At 37.8% G+C, this 22,596-nt stretch overlaps 1 protein-coding gene across 4 annotated transcripts in view; it reads right to left on the bottom strand.

Annotated features, from left to right (window-relative positions):
* TAPT1 (transmembrane anterior posterior transformation 1) overlaps positions 1–21,806 on the bottom strand; it is a 49,298-nt gene extending 27,492 nt beyond the window's left edge. The window contains exons 1-5 of one of the 4 annotated variants that reach the window (XM_051620091.1): positions 21,482–21,806; positions 16,705–16,835; positions 12,452–12,570; positions 7,771–7,794; positions 759–921 (exon numbers count right to left, since the gene is read on the bottom strand). In XM_051620091.1, the coding sequence (XP_051476051.1) occupies positions 759–921; positions 7,771–7,794; positions 12,452–12,570; positions 16,705–16,835; positions 21,482–21,791 (747 nt within the window). In that variant the 5' untranslated portion in view covers positions 21,792–21,806. Of the gene's footprint in view, positions 1–758; positions 922–7,770; positions 7,795–12,451; positions 12,571–14,253; positions 14,283–16,704; positions 16,836–21,114; positions 21,265–21,481 lie in introns of those variants that run through there. The other 3 variants (XM_051620093.1, XM_051620092.1, XM_051620094.1) reach the window with 3 other exon arrangements.
* Between the last annotated feature and the right edge of the window lie 790 nt (positions 21,807–22,596).

Here is a 22,596-nt window from a genome sequence, read left to right as displayed (position 1 = left end):
GAATCCTAGTGGACTATCTCCTGTGTACAAAGCTCTGATTGAGTACTTTTAAGAGGTTATATTGCTAATATGTCCTATATTTGCAGGATGGAGATAAGATTGTAGCTATGAAAACATTATTAACTTCATGAATCACTGATCACAGAAGTGCAATTAAAAATTGTAATAACAAAATTTTTTCCCCCAGAATTTCTCTTTTTCTTACTTCTCAAAATAGAACTTCCTTTTCTTGTTTCACTATATTCATTCAACTTACTGTTTATGCACTCAGGTTTTTGTCTGCTAGCCAGGACTGAGACAGGTTAAGCAGTAACATGAGCCTTTGTATACAATGATTAAGCTATACTTCCATAAAGAAGAATTAAAAACAAAATTCCATGTCTTCTACCATATTTGTCTGCTCTCACTCATAATCTCATCACTATTTTTAATCAAAAGTTTCTACTCTGAGTTCAAAACCTCACTCATTTCACTATTAGCATCTTGGATCAAGATATTTCTTCTCCCACTTTCAGTTCTCAATTTTCATTCAACTAAATGAATTAATAAGCTCCAGGAACTAGGCAATACGAAACAGTATCAACAAGCCTTATTTTTCACAAATTTGTCTGTTTCACTGCATCTAGGCTTCTTATATCATGTGTGTACACACTTGGGAGAACAAAAAATGAGCCATATTTTAAGTACAAATACTTTAATGCAGTATTTTAGATAGTTTGAAAAAAGCATGCTTGATATTCTGATGTGAACATTCTTACCTCAAGCATGTTATAGATGATGTAGAGCTTTATGACAGACTGTCCCCTTATCAGATGATACATCATAGAGTAGTCAACATAGTGCATCATGAAGTAGCAGATGATCAATATAACTCCTTTGAGAATGTCACATACCTGAGCAGGTTGTAGCAAACGTCTATCACTGAAATACAAAGGGCAAAAATTCCACTAAATGTCATATACCCACAAAATACAAATGTTACCAAGTCAGTAGAAATTTACAGAAGCTGTTCATCCAGGATATATTTTAAGTTAGCTTATCAGTGTCTCTGCTCCTCAATCCAACACAAAAAACCATCATAATCATAATATATACTTACAGATCACTTCCGACCAGGATCAAATTGTCTTATGTGTGACATGCATTTAGTTAAAATACTCTTATTTGTTGGGTAAGAGCTCCCACTTGTTAAGAACCTTTCGCATGCATGCCATCTGGTTTTTAACTTAGCCCCTCTCTTCCAGCCAATTCTACTTATCATTTGGATTTCCTCAGTTACATAAACCATATTTGCTATAACCCAGAGAAAGAAATTAAGACATTATCTTCAACCTCAGTATAATGAGCCAGATGCTGAGGAACAGGTTCTAAAAGCAATTCGGTATCTTCTTTTAGCTCTAGGTGCTGCAGCAGTAAATATAAATATTGAACCAATGCAGTTTTCTATCTAGAGCCCCACAAGTAGCCCAGAAAACTAAATGAATCATTACACAATTTCATCCTATAAACTAAAACTACAGGAAGAAAATAGCTTTACTTCAATTGCCACGATAGCAGCCATAAGCATAATGAAACAGCAAGACAGTATTTACTTGTCTATTTACTTAGTTTAGCATTAATAGGATTCAAAGCATTTAAAAAGCATTAAAATTAAATAGAAAGGTTATTTGATAATTAAACAGAAATAATTTATCCATTTTTAATAATATATGTATTTATTTTTAATATGCACTGAAAAACTTCTGCAGAAGTTAATGTTCCACAGACATTGGAACTAATTAGCAAAATGCAACTTAGGAATTTCCATTTTCTGCATTCTTAAATCACTAGGTTATCCAGAGATTAGACAATGTTCCCCACAACTGATAGACTCTTTAAAAAAAGTTAAGTAAGTTGATAGAAATTTGTAATATTAAAAAAAAAAACAAACCAAAACCATCCTAACAGTTCCTTATGACCTCTGGGAGTGCAGACATTCTACAGACCCTGCAGACAAGTAAAAAATCCGAACTAGCTGATACATTCTATTTAAATATAAAACCAGAGCTAGAGTGTTATACTGTGGGTTTCTTTGTTGTCTTCCATTCAAAAAAAAAAAAAGCCCTGAAGACAGCATTCATGCATTTTAACACCCGTGGAACCACAATGTCATTCTAGAACAATCACGCTCATTCTAGGATTATGAGTGAGAAACTTTCCAGAACTCTCAGATTTACAGTACCACACTTTGAACAGAGAGCAACTGCTTCTTTTATAACATACTTTTTATTGCATAATCTGTATTAAAAGTAATTATATTCTGAATAATAGAACTTAACCTGGTCCAGCACACCAGAACTGCTTAGAGTGGTTTTCTCACTCAAAGAGACATATTCTTGCTGTTAGAAGTCATCCAGTAACTGCAACCATAGCATATTTTATTTCAGTCTAAGTCCTTGACAAACAGCCTCAGTGAATTTTCTTCCTCCCCAAAAACTGAGTTTTACCTGAAAACATCAATCAAAAAACTTAAAAGAAAACTCAGTGTCCATTTTTCAGCACATTCAGTATTTCCCTGCTGCTTAAAGATCCTATAACTAAGCCCTTGTATGACACACACAAAAAAAGAACTCTCTCCAACTTGCAAAATTACACGTTGAAAGTTTATTGCCCTATTTAACTACATCTGAATTAAATTGTTATTTAAATATACTACCATATATTGAAACAGTTAAGTAAGCCCATGATTATACTTATCATTGCCACGCATACGTTGAGTAACACAGTATGTTTCTTTTCTGCAACCTACTTTAATTTTTGAAGCTTACTCAAGAGTCATTTCAGCACAAGTTTCCCAGCCAACACTCATCCTCCACAATATAGATTGAGATAAAGTGTTAAAGGTATTATTACTCCACAACAGAAATGCCAAGTCTTAACGCATGTAAAAGAGAATCCAAATTTGTTACTCAGAAAATTAGCATCTTCATTCTTTCAGCCAACACCTAACCTATCATTAGAGAAGTAGTGAGTACCTGGTAGAGAAAACCTGTCTAGCAAAAGACAGGTCTAGGTTTTAAGAGTTTGGCAAGGTACCAATTTTTATGATGAGAGGGTGTCTTGTTGAAATGTACTAGTAAGCAGAAACTGTTTCTGAAGTTTCTGAAGCAGTCCAGAAACATTCTCACAGGAAAATGCTTTGATATCCACAAATCAATACAGACTGAAATTTACAATAGTAAAGCTTTTCTGGCTTACAAGTAACATCAAAGATGCTCAACCACCAGTACTACCATAAATTGAAGTTATTCTCTGCTGTTAACCCTATCACTCCTCTGCTTGTGTTGATTTTCATTAGTATTGACTGTACTCACTTGAGTAAAAAACTAGCTCAGGAAAAGCCCATGTAAAAGCATACAGCAACCATTACAGGGGAATGCAGATTTTTAAAACAGATTACACACAATCAAGAGCACAACTGCACTTCTAAAGGTGGTCTCAACTCTGAAAACTAACTCATGAGAATAATACCATACGAAGGTACATCCAAACTTGCACACAGCAGGACATAACACAGGAAAGATTAAGATATTTTGAGAACAAGCTGTGTACAGGAAAACTGAACATCACTACTGTTCAATTCAAAGCCTGCTCAAAAGGATCAGATCAAGTACACTTGCTATACCTCACAGGAATGAACCTTCCTTAGAACCAACTACATCCACATGTTTTTAGAGAACTTAACCTCTCAAAGTGACTTGGATTTAGTTTCTCAGTAGTCTGTATACCTAGAAAAAACTGCAGCAAACACCCTTTTTTATGATGTCTTAACTAAAAATATACTCTTAATGTTTACTGAAATTTGTGCAATAACTTCATGCGCTTCTCATCTACATGAGAAGTGAAACCGACAGTGACAACTTCAAAACACATCTTTAGAACTCACGAAATATCCTCACAGTTTCAATTTGCTTAGTTTGATGACAGAAGAGCTGTCAGCATCTCCAATCCCTAGTCAGTAAAAGGGATTATTGCAAAGGCTGAGTAAGGAAAACTTTCTAGAAAGTGAAAAGACTAAATATATTTAAGTTTTTTTTCATTGTACTCTTAAGAAAGGCCCTTTCATGTTGACTAGGTAAGTAATCTATGGTCTACAACGAACATGTTACCAAAAGAGAGAGATTAACCATGACTACTGCATAAATCCACAAAATCACCTTCATTGTAGCAGAATACTTTTCCACTCTGGCTAATAACACAAAAAGATTTTGAGGTGTGGCTCTGAATATAGTATGGGATAGGGATAATTACTTCCTTAAAAGACAAGGAAATCAAGTAAATGGATTAAGTCTAATAATTTGCCACCTTTTGGCAAATACACAGAATTGCAAAGCCTGCAGTTATGATGTAGTCAGTGCTCAGTGAGATTTGCCACGAACAATCCCTATCCTTCACATTAAACTGTTTCATACATACAAATACACACAGGTTGATGTGATTTTTATACCTGTCATAAAAAGTCTCAGCCCACCTATTACATACATATTCTGCATTAATTTTTCTCAATGTATGTTTCTACTTAGTCTCCAACACTGTATAGTACTTATAGAACAATCGTGAACACTAAGTAATCCAACCTTGTGATTAATATCACATACAAATTCATAACACTATATTCATCCACACTATGAGTACTAAAGAATCTGAAAAAATCCAATGAAAAAAGCTGTTATCAGTCAAGCTATGACAACTACACAAGGGTCTAGAAATAAACAAGAAATATATAGCGTAACGATGATAATACTTTCAATGTCATTTGAAAGTAGGGAGCCAAGAGGTAAGAACCAGATAATACTAAGCTACTGTGCAACTCTAGAAAGCATTGAATAGAGATACGAAAAGCTGAAACTTCAAAAGCTAATTTCAAAAGACTTTGTATTTTTACAGTTGTGCAAGAAGTGTGGCAGATTACAGAGGGAAAGATTTCACAAGAAAATTAGTTACGGGTGTTTTTCCTCACGAGTGAGAAAAAGAGAACCATAAAGAACGTATCTTATTTTATATTTAACCACTTGTTACAAAACAGCAGCAGTATAATCCTCCTGTAGAACACAGTTGTCTTTCCTTTAAAGCTACCCTAGGAATAGAGTGATGCTGCAGAAGTGAATTAAATACTAACACTTCCCTGGCTTTATTGAACTCTGCTCTTAAAAGATAGTATCTCAAGAGACTTTTTCCAAGATTAAGTTCCTCCAATATCCTACTGCATTCCAGAAATGAAGTTACGCGAATTGTTTCACAATCTGGCTGATTCCACAGCTGAACATAATTTAAAGGACATCTTGTTGAGAGATACTAGTGTAAGTTTTGATTACAATAAGTTACTCAGGGTTATAATATTATGTGATTTATGCTGGTTGCCTAGCTCTACACTTACTTAGCATGAATAGCTAGATTTGCTGAAGCCTTAGGCCACAACAATTAATCTCAGTAACCTTCCTAGTAGCTGGTACAGTACTGTGTTTTGTCTTTTTAGCATGAGAAAAATTATACCAGACTGATGTTTTGGTAGTTGCTAATTTTATTTTAAACTGGAGAGATTTCAGTTCCCCATGTTCTGCTAACGAGCGCAGGTGCAAAAGAAGTCTAAACCAGAAGATAAGGAGGCTGCAACCACCAGCAGAGACTACAAATCAACAAGGTAAGAGCAGTCAACCATCTCACTACCTGGACTCAGAATAAGAATCTAATAAGGTGTCAGAAGTCCTCAGACAAAAACACCCAACATTGGAGTAAAAGACACATGAAAAGCAAATGAACTGTGTGTGAAGGAGAGATGTATAGTTCACAAGAGTATAATTGCGCAGGCATTTCTTTGTTCGGGATCCCCCCTCTGGAGGCACTCAGCTTGAGCTGACTCTGCTGCTGTAACTTTCAATTAAATTATTTCTTTTATAAGATCTGATGTCTGAGCCTCTGCTGCAGGAAACCAAGGGTCAAGCCTGAAGAAGGATGAAGCATGCCCAAGAGCAAGAATGTGTTTGTGCAAATCCATGAAAGGTGTATGAATGCTCAGGCAGCGGCTACTCCTTTAACAAACTTTCACATCTCATAAACCACCATTATTAAAGATCCAAACCAGCTCAAGGCTTTCAGCATCTCACCAATCCTTTTTTTGTTCTAACAGCTGTACAGTTAAAATTACTTTGCATTAAGCAAAGCATTATTAAAAAAAAAAAAGTCAGTTTACTGACATTTGGCTTTAACACATTACAAATCACAAGTAGCTAATACACAAGTTTGCTTAAGTGACTGACTTCCAAAAAAAAGCAAGATCAGCCTTTGAATTTAAACCATTTGGAACACTAAATGCACTCCAGGACAAACGGGAATAGTTGATACAGTAGGTCGAAAAAAGTCTCACTACAGTCATTTATGGCATGCGTTTCAGCAACTGCCATTGCAAAATAATGTGTTGTATACAAATACATTGTACACAAAGTAACCTGGTACATGAGTATACTTGTCTGAGTACTTAATTACTTTAGTACCTGACACATAAGCACTCTCTGCACGCTCATATGCTATCAAACAGCATCTTTTGTTTTTCAGGCTTTCTGGTGCTCCTCAATTCATCACTAGTGAGACTGTAAAATTGTTTGGGTTTTGACTGTTGTTTTGGTTTTAGTTTGGGGTTTTCTTCCTTTTTCTTCAGATTCAATACAATTTTCTTGTTTAATTTTACAGTTTACTGCAATTTTTAATTGGTTCTTTTAGTATAGTCTCATCCAAATAATTTATGTTGCTCTAAACAATTACTCCTTTGTAGTTAGAAGAGACAAAATTTCCAGTATGTCACAGATACAGTAAGTTAAAGATATAAATATACTATAATTGCACTAATGCTTTAGATGGCTATATTACCCTTAAAATAATGAACTAAACCAGCTACACACATATTTATAAACTCTTAAGATAACAGTCTTATTTCTGTTATTGTACTTCACACTATTAAAAAAATATTTTCCTTTATATAGCTAATAAGGCATTGAAAAAGTGTTTCAGCACTGAGGCTATTATTTATTACATATTAAAACATAGCAATAGTCAGACAACCACTGAGGTTGATTAACAACTAGTAATTTAGGTCAGTTATTGAAATGGAGGTCTATTTAAAGTTTTTAGATATCTTTTTCTTTTTCCACCTGCATGGTAACTGAACTGTGGGATTTTCCTTTACATGTAGATATTTAGTCTTGATCAAAGTCTTAATCCTTCAATGTATACTTCATTAATGAACTGTAATATTATAAATATCTAATCTTACATGAAGGATTAACAGGATCAGATTAACACAGAAGGGGATATTTTCCTGCTAACATACTAAGTAAAGATGTCAGGGAAAACAAAACCCAAACAAATGTATCTGAAGGGCATACTTGCCCATATCGTTATATACTAAAAATTTTCAAAATGTACAAAATGATTTATTGGTAATATTTTCCTACAGTTATGCTGAAGTATGGAATAAAATTTGGCTTCAGGAAGAAAAGGTATTTTGATAAAATCTAATAGCAACTTTGAGACTTTAAAAAGAGCTACAGTTAGTTCACTGTTGCAAAAATGTGAGATCCACAGACTAAATGCTGATAAAAATGTCCCAAATGAAGAAATTTAAGATGAGAGCCAAGTTTGCCACGATTAGATGGCATTTCATTTCTTAAGCAATAAAAAGCTTGTACATGCACACAACACTGCACGAGACCATGCTAAGAATGAAACAAAACCAACCTTGCTGTTAGGCCTCGGTGAAAGCTGTCTCAAAATAAATAAAAAAATAAGGTTTCAAATAAGTGACAACTAGAATTAGCTTTCATTACTATTTTGGTTTTCTAGTTAACAGAATCAACTATAACTGAAGTCAGTAAATGAAAATTTGCTGAAGTACTAAGATATCTTTCAGAACTCCCCAGAATTTGTTAAGCATTACAAAAAAACCTCTTTGATGTACACACTAAAAGACAGCTATGAACCTGACTGAAGCTTTACTTAGAATACACATTAAAAAGTTTAAGGTACTAAAGGAAAGCAGGGGCTATAACTTTTCCATGATATCTGACTTTAAATTCAGCTGAACTGCTCCACAGTTCTATGTAAAAAATGTTTTAAATCTATTAAGATCACAACCTATTTCTACAGTGATGCAAAGTTACATATGAATATATACCTACCATATACACTAAGTCAATTTAATGTGTCGGTTATTAAAACTAAGTGTTGGTTTCTCCTTTGAAGTCAATTTAACTATACTATTAATTTGTAATCAGTCTTTTTACTGATTACAAGTAGATGTGTGAATTTGGTTGACAGCACAGAAGGAAAAAGAAAATCAGGATTTACTCACCAAGGAGGAATCCCTGTGACACCACATTCCATCCTATAAAGGAAGTGAAAGTGCTCTTCCCTTCGGTCTGATTTACAAGAAAGAAAGAAAGAGAAGTTTGTAATGTTGCTACACTATGCACTGCTGTGGAAAGGAGAAAGGAGTATTTGATCTGAGATTTTTCTATAGAAAATACTGAATGCACCTGCCTTTTTCTGGTTGGTAGAAAGCCACACACTTTGGTGAATGGGCTCACTACTTTCTTAATGAACTTAACCAGATAAGGAGGAAGTTTGTGTGTTTTAACAACTATAGCCCTTAATGAAAAAATAGGCTAGGGTGTAAGCGTGCAACAGAGGTTCAAATTTCATAACCTCCTAATATGAACAAAGAAATAATGTCCATAATAAGAATGCCAGGGTATTTGTTTTGGTTTGTTTGCAGTTTTCTTTCTGAGGTGGTTTCTTTTATTTCCTACTGAAAAGCATAAATCTCTGGTTACACAGGGCAGGGCTATAGGAATTTTAAGAGGTACATATAATACAATTGAAGTTAATGATGTTATTGCTGACAGGACTTACACTTACTTATTTCTTTCAGGGAGGAGTGAGAAGAGTAAAAGAAAAAAAACGACACATTTACAATCATCATCTATTTCCACATGGAGTAAGCATAAAGATCTTGTCACTCTATTCTCACATATAAGAAAATTCAAAATCCACTTCTGTATTTTCTTGAGAAAACTAAAATTTGGAGGGGGGGGGGGGGAAAAAAGGCTCATTTTTGTAACAAGTCCTTACTTGCTTTGTGGACAAGATGTAAAATGCCTTTAAGAATAATTACACTGGGAGTCCCATCAAGAGTTTCACTAACATGATATTTTAGCTCTCTTAAGATGGTCTTTTTAAAAATAATGCCAAAGAGCTTTTCTACATTCTCACAGGAGTTTTTATTGGTGTGCAACATGTTTTCAAGAAGAACAAAAAGTTATCTCAATACAAGTGTTTTAAAGCAAGCAGAGATATTAATCTGCCCGGAATCTGTTGGTCTGAGGGATAAATTAAAAAAAAAAAAGTGTCTGAATCATAAAACAAAACAGCTAGAGTTAGTTTCAGGAACCTATCATCAAGGACTGTAACTCTGAAGAGAACTCCATCAGGTCCACTTCTCTCTCTACCTCTGATTTGATGTGCTTTTATGTTGTCACAGAGTATTTTAATAAAATGAGAGTAATTTATAAAATTCAAAGAGAATAATTTAGGTAACTTCTTTCTGTTACTTGGAAGAATATAGAGCACAGATAATTTCTGGATTTTTTTTTTGTAATTTTGGAAGATGTAATTTAATTTTGTGAGGCATTTGTTAACTATTTTTTTAAAACACCCTACTATTTACCGAGCATAGCAGCAATGAAGTTGCACCTGCCAAAACCACCACAGCCTGATGATTCAGTCTCTGCCAGTTTGATCACAGCAATTTAACCAGCAGTTTATTTTATCTCAGTGTCAGAATCTTGGATTCTTCCGACTGAAGTTTTCAAAGTTTAGAATCTCTCTAAAATAGCTATGTTAACACCAATGTAGCTCTGACAATTAAACAGAACTAAATTTATCCAAAAGGGATCAAGTGATGAGGAATGATGACTTAGCAGTCAAACAGAAGCACTGACACTGTCTAGGCAAAAAAAAGGAAACAAATTTATTTAAGATACATTATTCTTTGTTCCCTTCCAGACCTCTGTAAAACGCAGTATTAAAGCATGCAGGAGAGGCTATAAAGCGTTCTCCCTACATTTAAGCACTGCACACAATTCCATAACCCGGAATTAGCCCATCTTACATAGAATGTGTAGACTGTTTTAAAGAAATAATGGCTAATGTAACCCTTCTCTACATTGAAAAGAGAAGAAAGAGTTATGAGGAAGTAAATGAACTGAAGACCACTCTGGAAGGGAGACGGAACACTCACTGCTCAATCACTTCACTGAGATGTTGAGGAAAAAGTCAAGATGAAGGGAGGAGCACTTTTATTTACTACACAGAATGGAATATGATGTGGCAGGTCCAACTAACAACTAGTCATGTCTCTCAACACTTACTTGACATTTGCAAGAAAGAGCAAGCTAAAAATAAACAGCCACCTGCTTTGTAAGCACCTTTTGTAATTACAGATGTTTTACCTGTTGAACTTTATTTTCTTACAAACACATAAAAATACATTTCCTGAGCAGTAAGAAAATCCCAGATCTTTTTTTGACATAACAAATCAAATCAGCCTAACTAGAAAAACAATAAACATCCCCCAGAAGCAATGTGCAGGTTCTGAACATTTGGAAATAAGAATAATTAAATCTAAAGAAGTTCCAGTTACAGACTATAAACATCAATTGTGAACCTTTCAATTAAAAGCCACAAACTTTAAAATGTCAATGAAAGAGATAAAGCGTCAAGTAGTGAACAAGTAAAGAGATTCTAGGGAAATAAATTCCATAAACATCTGAACAAATAGTGACAAAGGAAACTGCTTCAGGAGCTGTTATAAAAACAAAGCCTTCTTCACTCAAGTTTAACTCAGTTTTACTGCATCTTACCTGATAACACTTCAAAGTTAATGTAGTCAAGGTGGATAGGTTAAACTGGATTCTATCCTGACTCATGCACTAAAAATACTGTCAAGCAAGCAGACTATGCTTTAATATTGCAGGTGTGTGTGTGTGTGTGTGTATGGTACTTTCAATATTGCTTTCTTTGGTACACTGAGCAATATTTAAAACCAGCAACTGGCATTTAAAATTTTTAACTGCCATTTCAGAAGAGCAGAAAAATTGTTTGTCAAAAGCAAAGCTGAGTTTATAAGCGAGGAAGAATGCCTTTTAAACAAAATTATTAAGACCCAAAATATAGGTTAAAAGCCATTAATCCAATTTTAGTATTTTAGCAGTAGCATCCGTTCATGTATTTACAAATAGGCACAAAATTTGACTTGTCATCAGGTTAAAACTAAATAACTGTCATATTTTTTTGCACAGCTAAGAAAACTGAACGTAATTAAAGTCGGAGGCACAGCTCAACATTAACAGCACAATAAGACTGCCACCTAGTGCCTACGTTAAGCATCACCCACGTACAAACATTTAAACCTAAGACTATCGTTTAAACTATCTTCTCATACAACTAGACTAGCATTTGCTCTAATCAGAACATTCTAAACTATGCATCTAAAAGCACTACACATATAAAATACTACTAATAATGCAAATGCGAGCAACAATTAAAAAAAAAAAATCAGCTACCACAGATAAACTGCAAGCTTGGGGAAATTCAGCATGAAAAACTTGAAGTCCTAATTTATTCAAGGAAAAATTACAACATCAACATACATACTTATTTTCTCTTAGGCTACACTTAAGGCTCTTATAATCAGCTTTACTGTGATGTAACAACTTCATGAAGAAAATTAATTCTATTCAATTTTTGATGCCTGCATCAATAAGGCAAACAAAAAAATTCTATATATTAGCAACTTCTTAGTATTGGTGTGAACAAAAAAGCAAGGCGTTAAGATCTAAAATGTCTTAATAATACTCTGATTAGTTAGTCCCATCAAATTATTCTCTAAGACTCTTTGAAGGAAAGAAATGAACATTTTATATAAGCATCCTCTGGGCAAAAATTACCATGGAAATAAGAAAACTTTTGTTCTAAAAAAATATAATGATCAAAACTTGTTTCAATATCAAAGAGTATATCTTAAGACATAAGCCAAGTAATTAATTCAAGACTAAGAAATCTTAAAACACTGTTCAAGTAGATGTTAGTAAAAAAATCCAAACTACAGGGTAAGGATACATCTCTATCCTTTAATAGCCTGAATACACTTAAGTGGTCCTGTTATCAAACTGCCGTGTTGAAGGAAATAATAAAGGTGACCAGTGGCAAAGCTTAAAGGTCCCACACAAACCTTTGCCTTGGCTAGTTTAGATCAAAACTTCTTTACAGTGGAAAAAGTCATTAGTGTTTGTAACATTAAGCACACGCATAGACAAATATTATTTAAGGGTATCAACACCTCTCTCTCAAATCAACTTACCGTAAGCCATAGCAAGGCAAAGTGATGAACCGGAACATTGCCAGAAAAACTCGCAAAGGAAGCAGGGTGAATATATACAGAAAAGCATCCAGGCACAGAAAGATTCCAAAAAACATCAACTAAATTAAAAAAAAAAAAAACAACAAACAGATGTTATAAAGAGTTACAAAAAGTTTATAAAGAATTATATTATTTAAAAAATACATTTACATAAGACTAATTAACCAAATAAACACAATACTTTCACGTGTTCAATCAGCTGAACTGTAAGAAAAATAACATTTTATACACTTGAAAGACTATTCAGCAAAAATTCTGCACCACAAGATCCAAACAGCAAAGGCTTCTGCAGACTTTCATGGCTCACCAAACTGAAGTCTTTATTGAATAGATGAATTGCACTTGGATATAACCTTAGCTCATTTTCCAATGGTGACTTTCTTCTAAGGTAATGAAAGTTACTTTTTTTTTTAACCTTAGGAAAAAAATGCAAAGCTGTGTGTACATGTGCACAGCAATTTTCTGTCTACCTCCTTTTTAATATGCTCTTTGTAAAAAAATATAAATTTTTTGCCTTTTTTTATTGCAATTAATTACAGCTATGGAAGTTGTCCTTCAGAGAATATCCACCTTTTTCATATAATGAAGACTACAAAGAGGTAAATGTACAGTTACCGTCAGTTTAAATGCTTTCTTCTTAATTCAAAGAAAGAGTGAAAGCCATTTCATTATAGCTACAAGCCAAGCAACTCTGTGATAATTAACTAGACCTGAACTCTGCAATGAGAAAGCTCTTATATACCAGATTCTCCCCACATGACATTCTTTCTTTATTTGCTCTTTGAATCTATCTAAGATTTACCTGAATGTGACTCTAGACATATGCTTTTATGCTTCTGTCAGACCAGAAGCTAGTGTTTTATCCTGTAAGGAAAATCACATAAAAAGGTAAGCCTAGCTGGCTACACAACTAAGACTAGCAACATCTAAGGAGGCTTAGATACCCGTAACAGATACATGTTTACATGTGGAAGTTGTATGTACTGCTGATGGGAAAGAAAGACACTGGGCTAGGGAAGGGGTGTTGTGTGAAGTAAACCAAAGCACAGTTACTTTATCTCCCACAATCATTCTGCCTTTCAAAATACCCTACCAACTTGTGCAATAGCTGGTTCAATGTCCGATGAGCTAGTATCACCAATATGTGCCATTCTCTCACTGTTACTCCTCACACATAGTTGTAACTTTGAAGACAATCCTATGGAGTGCACTCCAGTGCAGCTTTCTGCAAGCCACACAGGATGACTGACTCAGGCATAAGAGCACTACTAACACCTCTGAGCTGCTGCTTTCCGCTATAACACTCTTTCTGACAATTCTGCAGTCTAGACTTCAATACCATCACAACATTAAGGTCTGCTCTTTAATATTCAGACACTCACCTCTGGCACCATTTTCTAAAATTTCAGCAGTTTTCATTCAAAGTTATCAGGAGCAACTAGTTATTCATAATGGATGAATTTACACATCCAAGAACTGAGGATGACTGCAGCTGAACACAAATCTCCTTCACCCAAGCAAAATAAAATAGCTTATCAGTTTGCCCCTGGGTTCTTTGAATTCTTTTGAGGGCATCTTTATAATTGAGAAAATCACTGCTTTTTCTTCTTGATTTATACAGACCTTCTCTGCCTGAGTGTGTAATCATGTTTTTTCACATTCTATATGCTTGCATTAATATTTGCAATTATTGTTTAAGGTAACTTTCCTAATTTTTTACTACATTGCACTTGCACACTTACATGGACCCGTTGAAATATAATCAGCACTGAACTTCCCACTCATTTCTGTAAACGTTATTCTTGCTGCTACATTCCAGATACTGAGGAGCTAAAAGAAAAGCTTACAAGGCTTAACTGTATTTTAGCAAAAGAGCAAAAAATTAAATTTTGAGACAAGTTTTCCCTCAAGACAGGAGGAACAGAGACCACCCATTAATTTAGTATAAATAATCTACTACTATGAAAAGTTTCTACTGAAACTGCACAAAAAGCTGAGTCTAAGTAGCATTTGTTGTAAAAACTATCCAGTTTCTCTAAATAAAAAGGGGTATTCAGAACAACAAAAAAAATTACACTTTTAACATCACACCCCACTCTAAAATTATGTACATATAATAAGTGCATGTTAAAGAACATGTCCTGAGATTAGGCTTTCATGAATTTACTCCAGCTTATTCTCACTCTATCCAATTAAGATTTTCATCCCTAGTCTGTAATTACAATATTAGGTAGTAAACAATAGAAGTCATTAAGAAAAGTCTCTTTTTCCTTTCCTAGTGTCTCACATGCTTTATTACAATTAAGCAGACCTGAGTCACACAGTCAAAGGATTCCTGCAATAGGTGATGATCTGTACACTATTTGCCTTCTAGGTGCTCATCATCATACTTTCTCAATTTTTTCAATGACTAAGATTCAATTTGATATAGCTAGTATGTATACTAACCAGGACTAAACCCATGCAAAGAACTAACAGTTTTGTAATCTCTCTCCAAAAGGTAATTGTTTTTCAAATCTACCTAGTTATTACCCAGTTTCATATTTTTGCATATTCAAAGTACAGATTTCCATGCAAAACCTATCAGTTTCATCATTTACAGCATCAACATCATCTTAAAAAAGACTGCTGTCCTTCAGTCGTTCTTACACACTGAAAGTTCCACTGGAACTCTAAGGTAATGATCCATACTGTGGCTTTGAGACAGCGTGAAATAGCCTACATAATTACAATGAAGATGATGCAGAACTGCTATACTGTTCAACTGAAACTCTACCAATATTCTACCATAAACTAGAAAGGGTAAACATACTGAAACTCTACTGCAATATTCTACCATAAACTAGAAAGGGTAAACAGTGAGGAAGTGAAGACACTACCTCTGGAGATGTTTCAGAGCCCAACTGGATATGGTCCTGAGCAACCTGTTGCAGGTGACACAGCTTTAAGCAAAGGCTTGGACCAACTAATCTCCAGAGATCCATTCCAATCTCATTCAATCTGTGATTTTCTGCAGTAACTGACTGGGAATTTAGTTTTGTAAAACCAGGTCTGATCATGGTCAAAGGGTGAACTAAATGATACTGAACCTGAGTGCTGCTGACAAAGGGAATCCTACTATCTCTCCCTCCTCCACTGCTCTTCCATCTTTCTACCTCTGCCCCAAGCCATACAGCTCCCCTTCTGCCCTTGTGAAGACTGTACTCTCAAGAATATTGGCTGAGTAATTCAGCTCACTATCCTAGCAAAGAACAAACAGAGCAAAACAAGTGAAACCTTCACTGCTGAATTGTGAGCTGATTTAACCCTTAGAATGGTCCAACAAGCACCGCAGCTTATGTAAGACAGGCAGCATGCATATGGCAGGAGGCTAAAGTGGGAGGAACAGTGAAACAAAGAGTTTTATTTATCCCCACCACATAACTATCCCTAGACGTTTTGAGAATTTTAGCAATATTACTTTCAATGTTATTGTTGCACTGCAGCCCAGCCAACCCTTATTACCAAAGTTGCCTTACTCATCGATCTGGAGTATATTCCTGCTGACTCCTAAATCAAAACGGTTAAGCCAGAATAAAACTCTCCTCTATATAGAGCATTGGAATTGGCTCACTGCAGGGCCAGAATTATTTCTTAGCTGACATAAAGGAGGTGGCAGGAACGTCTCAGGAAGGGCCAAAACACTGAAGACAGAGAGGCAAGATGCATTAAACAATTGCAAGAAGCAAAACTGACAAACAATAAGTCAAAAACCTTAGACAGAAACTCATCCACCATCATGTTTTTAAAGGACTGAAAACTTTCTACCCTTAAAATATTTCAGACTAGAAAAACCCTTAAAACATTTTTTATTAAAATGTAAAGTTACATTTTGCTGTAAAAAGTTTTCTTTTGCTTGACTATTCCTTTAGGATCCTTTAAGGATCAGAGACATCTTTATATTTTAATTTATTTGTCATCATTTGGACTTGAAAGTTAGTCATGTCCGTCTCTGCTAATAACACGAGTTCCCAGCAGCAACAAGCAAACGTAGGCAAGAAACCACGAACCACAAATGTGTAAGTTACTCAAATCACTCTAGATGTCTAAACCTTTTTAGTGGCAAAAGTCCTTGGAAAAGAAATATTTATTTAAATAGTTTAATGCAACAGATTTAATCTCTAAATTAAAACAAATTTTAAAATACAGTTTACCTTTTCCAGTTCTTTTGGTATCCGCATACACGTGTATACTCTCTCTCTCCGCTCTGTGTATTTTGCTTCATTGTGTTCAAGGAAGTAACCTCTTGTTAGCTCAGCACTGATGAATCTCAGCAATGAACGATCTACATTGAGAAACACATAAGCAGAAAACACTTCAGGCATGACTTCCGAAGAGTGAGAAGACTGCTATGCTTTTGCTACTAGCTACGTGTTTCATTTACATCACATTACACAGAAGGTTTCTGCTGATCGTAACTAGAATGTCAAATAACTTGCTACGGAAGGAGCTATACCAGAATCAAGTCCTACGCTTGCCCATTCCCCTGTTGCCTCCCAACAAACAAAACAAGCTACCTTTCTCAGACAATCATTTTCATCAGACATCCCAAAGCATTACTCAAAGCAGCTACACTGAACGCGATATGCCTAGTAGTATTAATCCTTAACGTACTGCCAACACTAAACTCACTAACTTCTATTCTAGACTTTTTAAAAACTATTTTCTCTCTCAGCAACATTACCAATTTGTTTTTTATTTTAAATAACTTCCTATATGTTGAAAACGTTCATGATCAGACCCATTCCTTTCAAAACCAAAAAGCCATCTAGCACATCCAGGTCTTTTGCATTTTAATAACTGTAGGTAAGTCGAAGGCTGACTGACCTGTGTTTAGTCAGCCCATATGGCTTCTAAAACAAGACTTTGTGCAGAGCAGTCTTGCAAAAGGAAATAGAATATGAAATTATAATTACAAAAATTCAGGCTGTCAGCACAAGGAGGATGAAGTTATGCTTTGATGCTCATTGATAAGGTCTGACATTACCATCTCCTGGTAACACTTCAGAAGTGACAGAACACTACAATAAAGTTCATAATTTCTGGTTATTATTGGCATTTAAAAACTGAAACTCTCAGTGTTCACACAGCATCCAAAAGATGGATAACACTTCTCTAGATAGGTAAAAGCTACAGAACATTCACCATGACACAAGAATATGCTCACAAAAAGTAAATTCAGATTTCTGTCCGAGTCCTAGTGACTATCAGCGGGGGTGGGAGAGCAGAGCATGAAACTTGTACGGTACAATACTCCACATTTTTTGGGGGAGGAAAAGGCTGCACAACACACCTTTAGTAAAACAGCCTAGCTAAAAGCTGTTAAGAGAGGAATGCAAGTATAGATGCTGTGTGTGAAAAGTTAATCCAAAACTATCTGAGACAGTGGCTTCTCAATATTCATCATACTGAAGCTGATGCAGATGATTAGCTGGAAGAGTAGCCAGAAAATTTCAAAGCTTTAAAGCAAAGAAGCAATCAGCTCAAAGAGATGTATAAAAGAAGCAGAAGAGGCAGAGTCTGCTTATGAACTACACTGCCTTGGGTGGGGGGCACACGTACTGAGTGTGATTAGAACTTGTGGGAATTACAAACGGGCATTTTTAAGCTTGCAGTGGTGTATTAATGGCCTCTGTATGTCTAGAAGTGTGATTTATCACGCTGCTGATACTGATCACAGCTGTGTAATTCACTGACTGCTAGTTAATTATGTATTGTTAATAAATCATTTAAATAATGATTTACTTTAAACTACAAGAACTGAACAGTTTTTCCCTGTATGAGTTTGTTCAGATAGTGATTTTAATGGTTTATATATTACTGATCCACTTCTAGTAAGTAGGTCAAAGCTACTGTAAGCCTTAAAGGTATTTATTTTAGAACAAGCAAAAGTAACATGTAGTTCAATGAGTTGCAAAAACTAATATTGACATGTAAGGTTTCAAAGTTGTTCCAATGAAATAAGGCAGAAGTTCATACCACCAAACCATTGTTCAGACTTCTTGCAAACTTGTTTTCTATAACCTTCCTTTGTAACACTATCACTTGTAACTTCTTTGTTTTTCCCAATTCCTTCTGGCTGAAAGAAAGATTTTTTAAACTTGAAAAATATTTGCTTTTAACTTGTAAAAGTTAAAAGTAAAAAGAGATAAGCTGTTACTGCCCAGGTGTATTTTCTTCCACCACACATAACCAGCCTTCTCTAATTTAAAGATAGTAACAACTGAAACTTCCTGTGAAGTAAATATATGCATATGTGCAACCATCATGGAGAATGTATGGATTCTCTCTGACTGGCAATATTCTATAATTCTAAGCAATGAGCTATTTGTTCCCATTCCTTCTTAGATCACACAAACTGGTTCATGGGCCTATTGTTAAAAAACAAGGTGATTTTAGGTTTCCTCAACACAGTTAAACTTTCATGCCTTAGATATTAAGAGAGAATCACTCCTCATGACTGAGGTCGATCAATACATAAACTCCAGGCTGTGGCTGCAAGACAGTCTCTCCAGTGGCAAGGGATGCACTGAATCACACGGTGGCTCAGCCAGCTCCTTTCTGAGCACCTGCAGCCACCGAGCATCAGCCCTAGCTCTGTGCCGGCTGTGAAACAGATCAGTGGCTAACGCTGTAGGAAAATCACAGTAAGCAAAAGAACAGCATGAGACACCACAGCAGGACAGAATAAGAAATCATCTGAAAAACGGCTTAATTCTACTATCAAAGCATTATTTTCTTTTAAAATTAAGTAAACACTCTAATTCCTACTTGAATTTCCTTCACTATTTCAAGTTTCCCTTCTTTGCAGTCAGAAAGTTTTAGACTGTGGCTTAAGTTTAAACTGTTTATATAGCATACCCTTAATGCTTAAAGTATTCTCATTTATCTCAGGACAGAAAAGCACAAGCATCTTCAAAACATAAAGGGCCACTAATTCCTTCACGGTAAAAAGATAATTATTTACCCGAGGTATACTTCAATGCTTAGCTACACTGAGGATAACCATTAACCAGAAGTGGAAAGGAAAATTTGTGCAAATGTGAAACGAACTGCACGTCAGTAAGTTTCTATTGTTATATAACTTGAATCCTAAATGCAACAATTCCAGCCACTCGCTTCACTCCCATCAATCCTAAATACACACTTCTTCCATAACCACTCAAAGAAATCATTCAAGTCTAAACAGCACCTTTTTAAAAAGAAAATTAAAAAAAAAAGCTATTTCCTTCTCCTCTAAACGTCTCTGTACAGTACTGGTCCTGCTTTACCACCATGAATAAAACAACTTACTTCTATCTGCTAACTAATTTTTACTTGCTTTATCAAAAAGCCTCCTCTTTGAATGTCTTCTTGTCCTTCAGAGTCAGAGAGTGTCAATGATTTTTAACTATTTTTTTAAATTAAAATCAAGTGCCAGAGCTTAGTAAGGCATTCACACACACACAAATAGCAATTTCCTTACTTTTTACAAAGCTATTTGTTCAGCTGTCTTTCAGGCACATCAGGATGTATTTTGACCATTGGTTTTTTTTACCACAAAGCAATTCATAATGCTACAATCAAGCCAACTCTTTACAGCTATGCCATTTTCATCACTTTTATCAACACCACAACTGCAGTCAGTGATGCTGCATATCCTATGACATAACATATCAGAAACAGACAGCACCTGTCAAACTTGGTAGGAAAGCACTGACTTTTTGGTAGATTATTTAAGTTAAATCCTAACCTCTATTTTTTCTTTTTTTGTATTTGACAGAAACTGTGGTATCACATTCAAGCCAACACTGTATCAGAAAGCCTAAGAATTTGAACACCACTTGAAGTATTTTCCAGATTTTCAGCAAGCCACCCAATTAAGAATGTGGTGCTCATGAAGTTCTTTCCAGCCTTACCAACACAAGATTAACCATGCCACACCGAGTGAAAATTTTACAAAAAAGGCAAGGCTATTTTCAAAAATGACTTTGTAGAAACCTGAAATAACCGATTCAAGTGTAAATGTAAACAGAGGTGCACATCGATAGCAAAGGCCATGATATTTCCCCTTTTTTTTCTCCCCTGCAAAGTCCTCAGTAAACTACACATAGTTTAAAAGACTTCTAATAATCTCCAAACGACTCCAAGGCTCCAACAGCACCACTATTTTCAGTAGCAGAGACAAAGGCTATGGTACTGCTCGCTAGAAGTAGGCAACAAGAACGGTTAAGACAAGGAAGGCTTTCCCGAACTTCACAGGAAAGCTCAGCGAGCCGCCGGGGGCTCGGGAAACACCGGGCCCAGGTCGGAGCCGCTCAGCTCCTGTCAAAGACGCACTCGCTGCAGTCACTCCTCGGCCCGTAACCAGCCTGACTACCCGAGGTTCAACTTCGGCGTCCAGCACTTCAACGGATGGTGCCCGTGCTGCGGAAAACCCTCCTGACAGTTACTGGTTAAGATGCTGCGTGACAGGGCTCTGAGACTTCTCTGCTCCCTTCCCGCACACGCTCGTGTGCGAGGCAGGGGCACAACCTGTCACGCCCGAGGGGCTTTACTTCGCTGACACAGGCAGCTTCGCTGACCAGACTTAAGGAGAGGGAGAGAAGAGGCAGCGCAGCCGGCGGGGAAGGTCCCGCCCGGCCGGCCCCGCTGCCGGAGGAGCCGAACGCCGCCGCTCCCCAGGCCCGGCAGGTCCCGGCGCACTTTTCGAAGTCGCTCGCCGAAGTTTGCCCAGGCGGGTGGCCGCAGCCGCCCTTGGGGCACCCACCGCGGCCCCTGCCCCTCCAGCGGGCCGGGCCGGGCGCCGCTGCGAGGAGCCAGCGGGGGTGACGCCGCCCGGAGGCACCGCCCGCCCGGGCAACACCGCCGGGCTGCCCCCGGGGGCCCTCGCTGCCCTCCGCCCGCCCCGGCCCGCGGGAGGAGGCCTCCCGCCCCGCCACGGCCCCTCACCCGAAAGGCTCCGCTTCTTCTTCCTGCCTCGGTCGCTCTCGTAGAAGCCCAGCGTCTCCGTTCGCTGCTGCGGAGACGGCTGCCCCGGGCCGGCGGGAGGCGGCCGAGGCTCGCTGTTGCCCCAGAGAGTTTTCGGCTGTCCCCGGCCGCTGTCCTGCTGCTCCGCGGCGCCGCCGCGGCGCCCGTCCCCGCCGCTGCCCGGCGCGGGGGGGGAGGCAGCGGCGTCGGCAACGCCGGCCATGATCGCCGCCCGCTCCGCGCCCGCCGCCCCCGGGCCGCGCGCCGCGCCGCGCCCCTGCCGCTGACTCATCACCGTGCGACGGCGGCGCCGCTGCCGCGCGCGGCTCGGCGCGGGGGGCGGGGCGGCGCCATCTTGGCGCGCGGGCGCTGTTAACGGCCGCGGGGCCGGCCCGGCCGGGCTCGCCTCCTCAGCGCCTTCCTGCGGGCGCTGCTGCGCGCAAGGGAAAATGCTTCTGTCAGAGACGAGATCTCGCTGGCCCTCTGCCGCTGGTGTCAGAAACAGGTGCGAAACGGTCACGGTTTCCCCCATCGCGTTGGCCGCGCAACAGTAGTTAAAAGCAATTGCACGTAACGTGGTTAACCTACCCCTCGTCGTGCCATGCAAATAAAGACCTTGTTAAAAAATGGAAAGGGGGTGAATTATTAACTCTTAACAGGTTTTCAATGAACTGCACCACACGTTGGACTAGACCGGGCGCCCGAGGCCGCGGGTCGCTCGGCGCGGCACTTCCCGCAGGAGGCCCTGCACGGCGTTACAGGCTCCCGGTGGGAAGGCCTGGGTGCTGTGCCGCCCGGCGGGCTGGCAGGGAGCTGAGGATGGCAGCTGCCAGGCCCGGGGAGCCCGCAAAGGTCAAGAGGCCCCACCAGCCGCAGAACCAGAATCTTCTCATTCATGAAATGCCAAGGCTGGAAATGTTCGTTACTGGCAGCATGATCCTGGTGGTGATAAGTCTTGTCAGAGGCTGTATTTATGAAAAATAATTGTTCCTGTCTCGAAGTGCATATAATTTATACAAGAGTAAACATGAATATAAGAAGCAGGGAGCTGAAGGAAACAGCAGAGTTCACCCAGGGTATGCACATGGGCACAAGGA

Source organism: Apus apus, chromosome 4 (genome assembly GCF_020740795.1).
Source record: "Apus apus isolate bApuApu2 chromosome 4, bApuApu2.pri.cur, whole genome shotgun sequence".
NCBI classification, from domain to species: Eukaryota; Metazoa; Chordata; class Aves; order Apodiformes; family Apodidae; genus Apus; species Apus apus.
The sequence above is the reverse complement of the archived record's forward strand: the minus strand, read 5'-3'. Positions and strand labels throughout refer to the sequence as shown.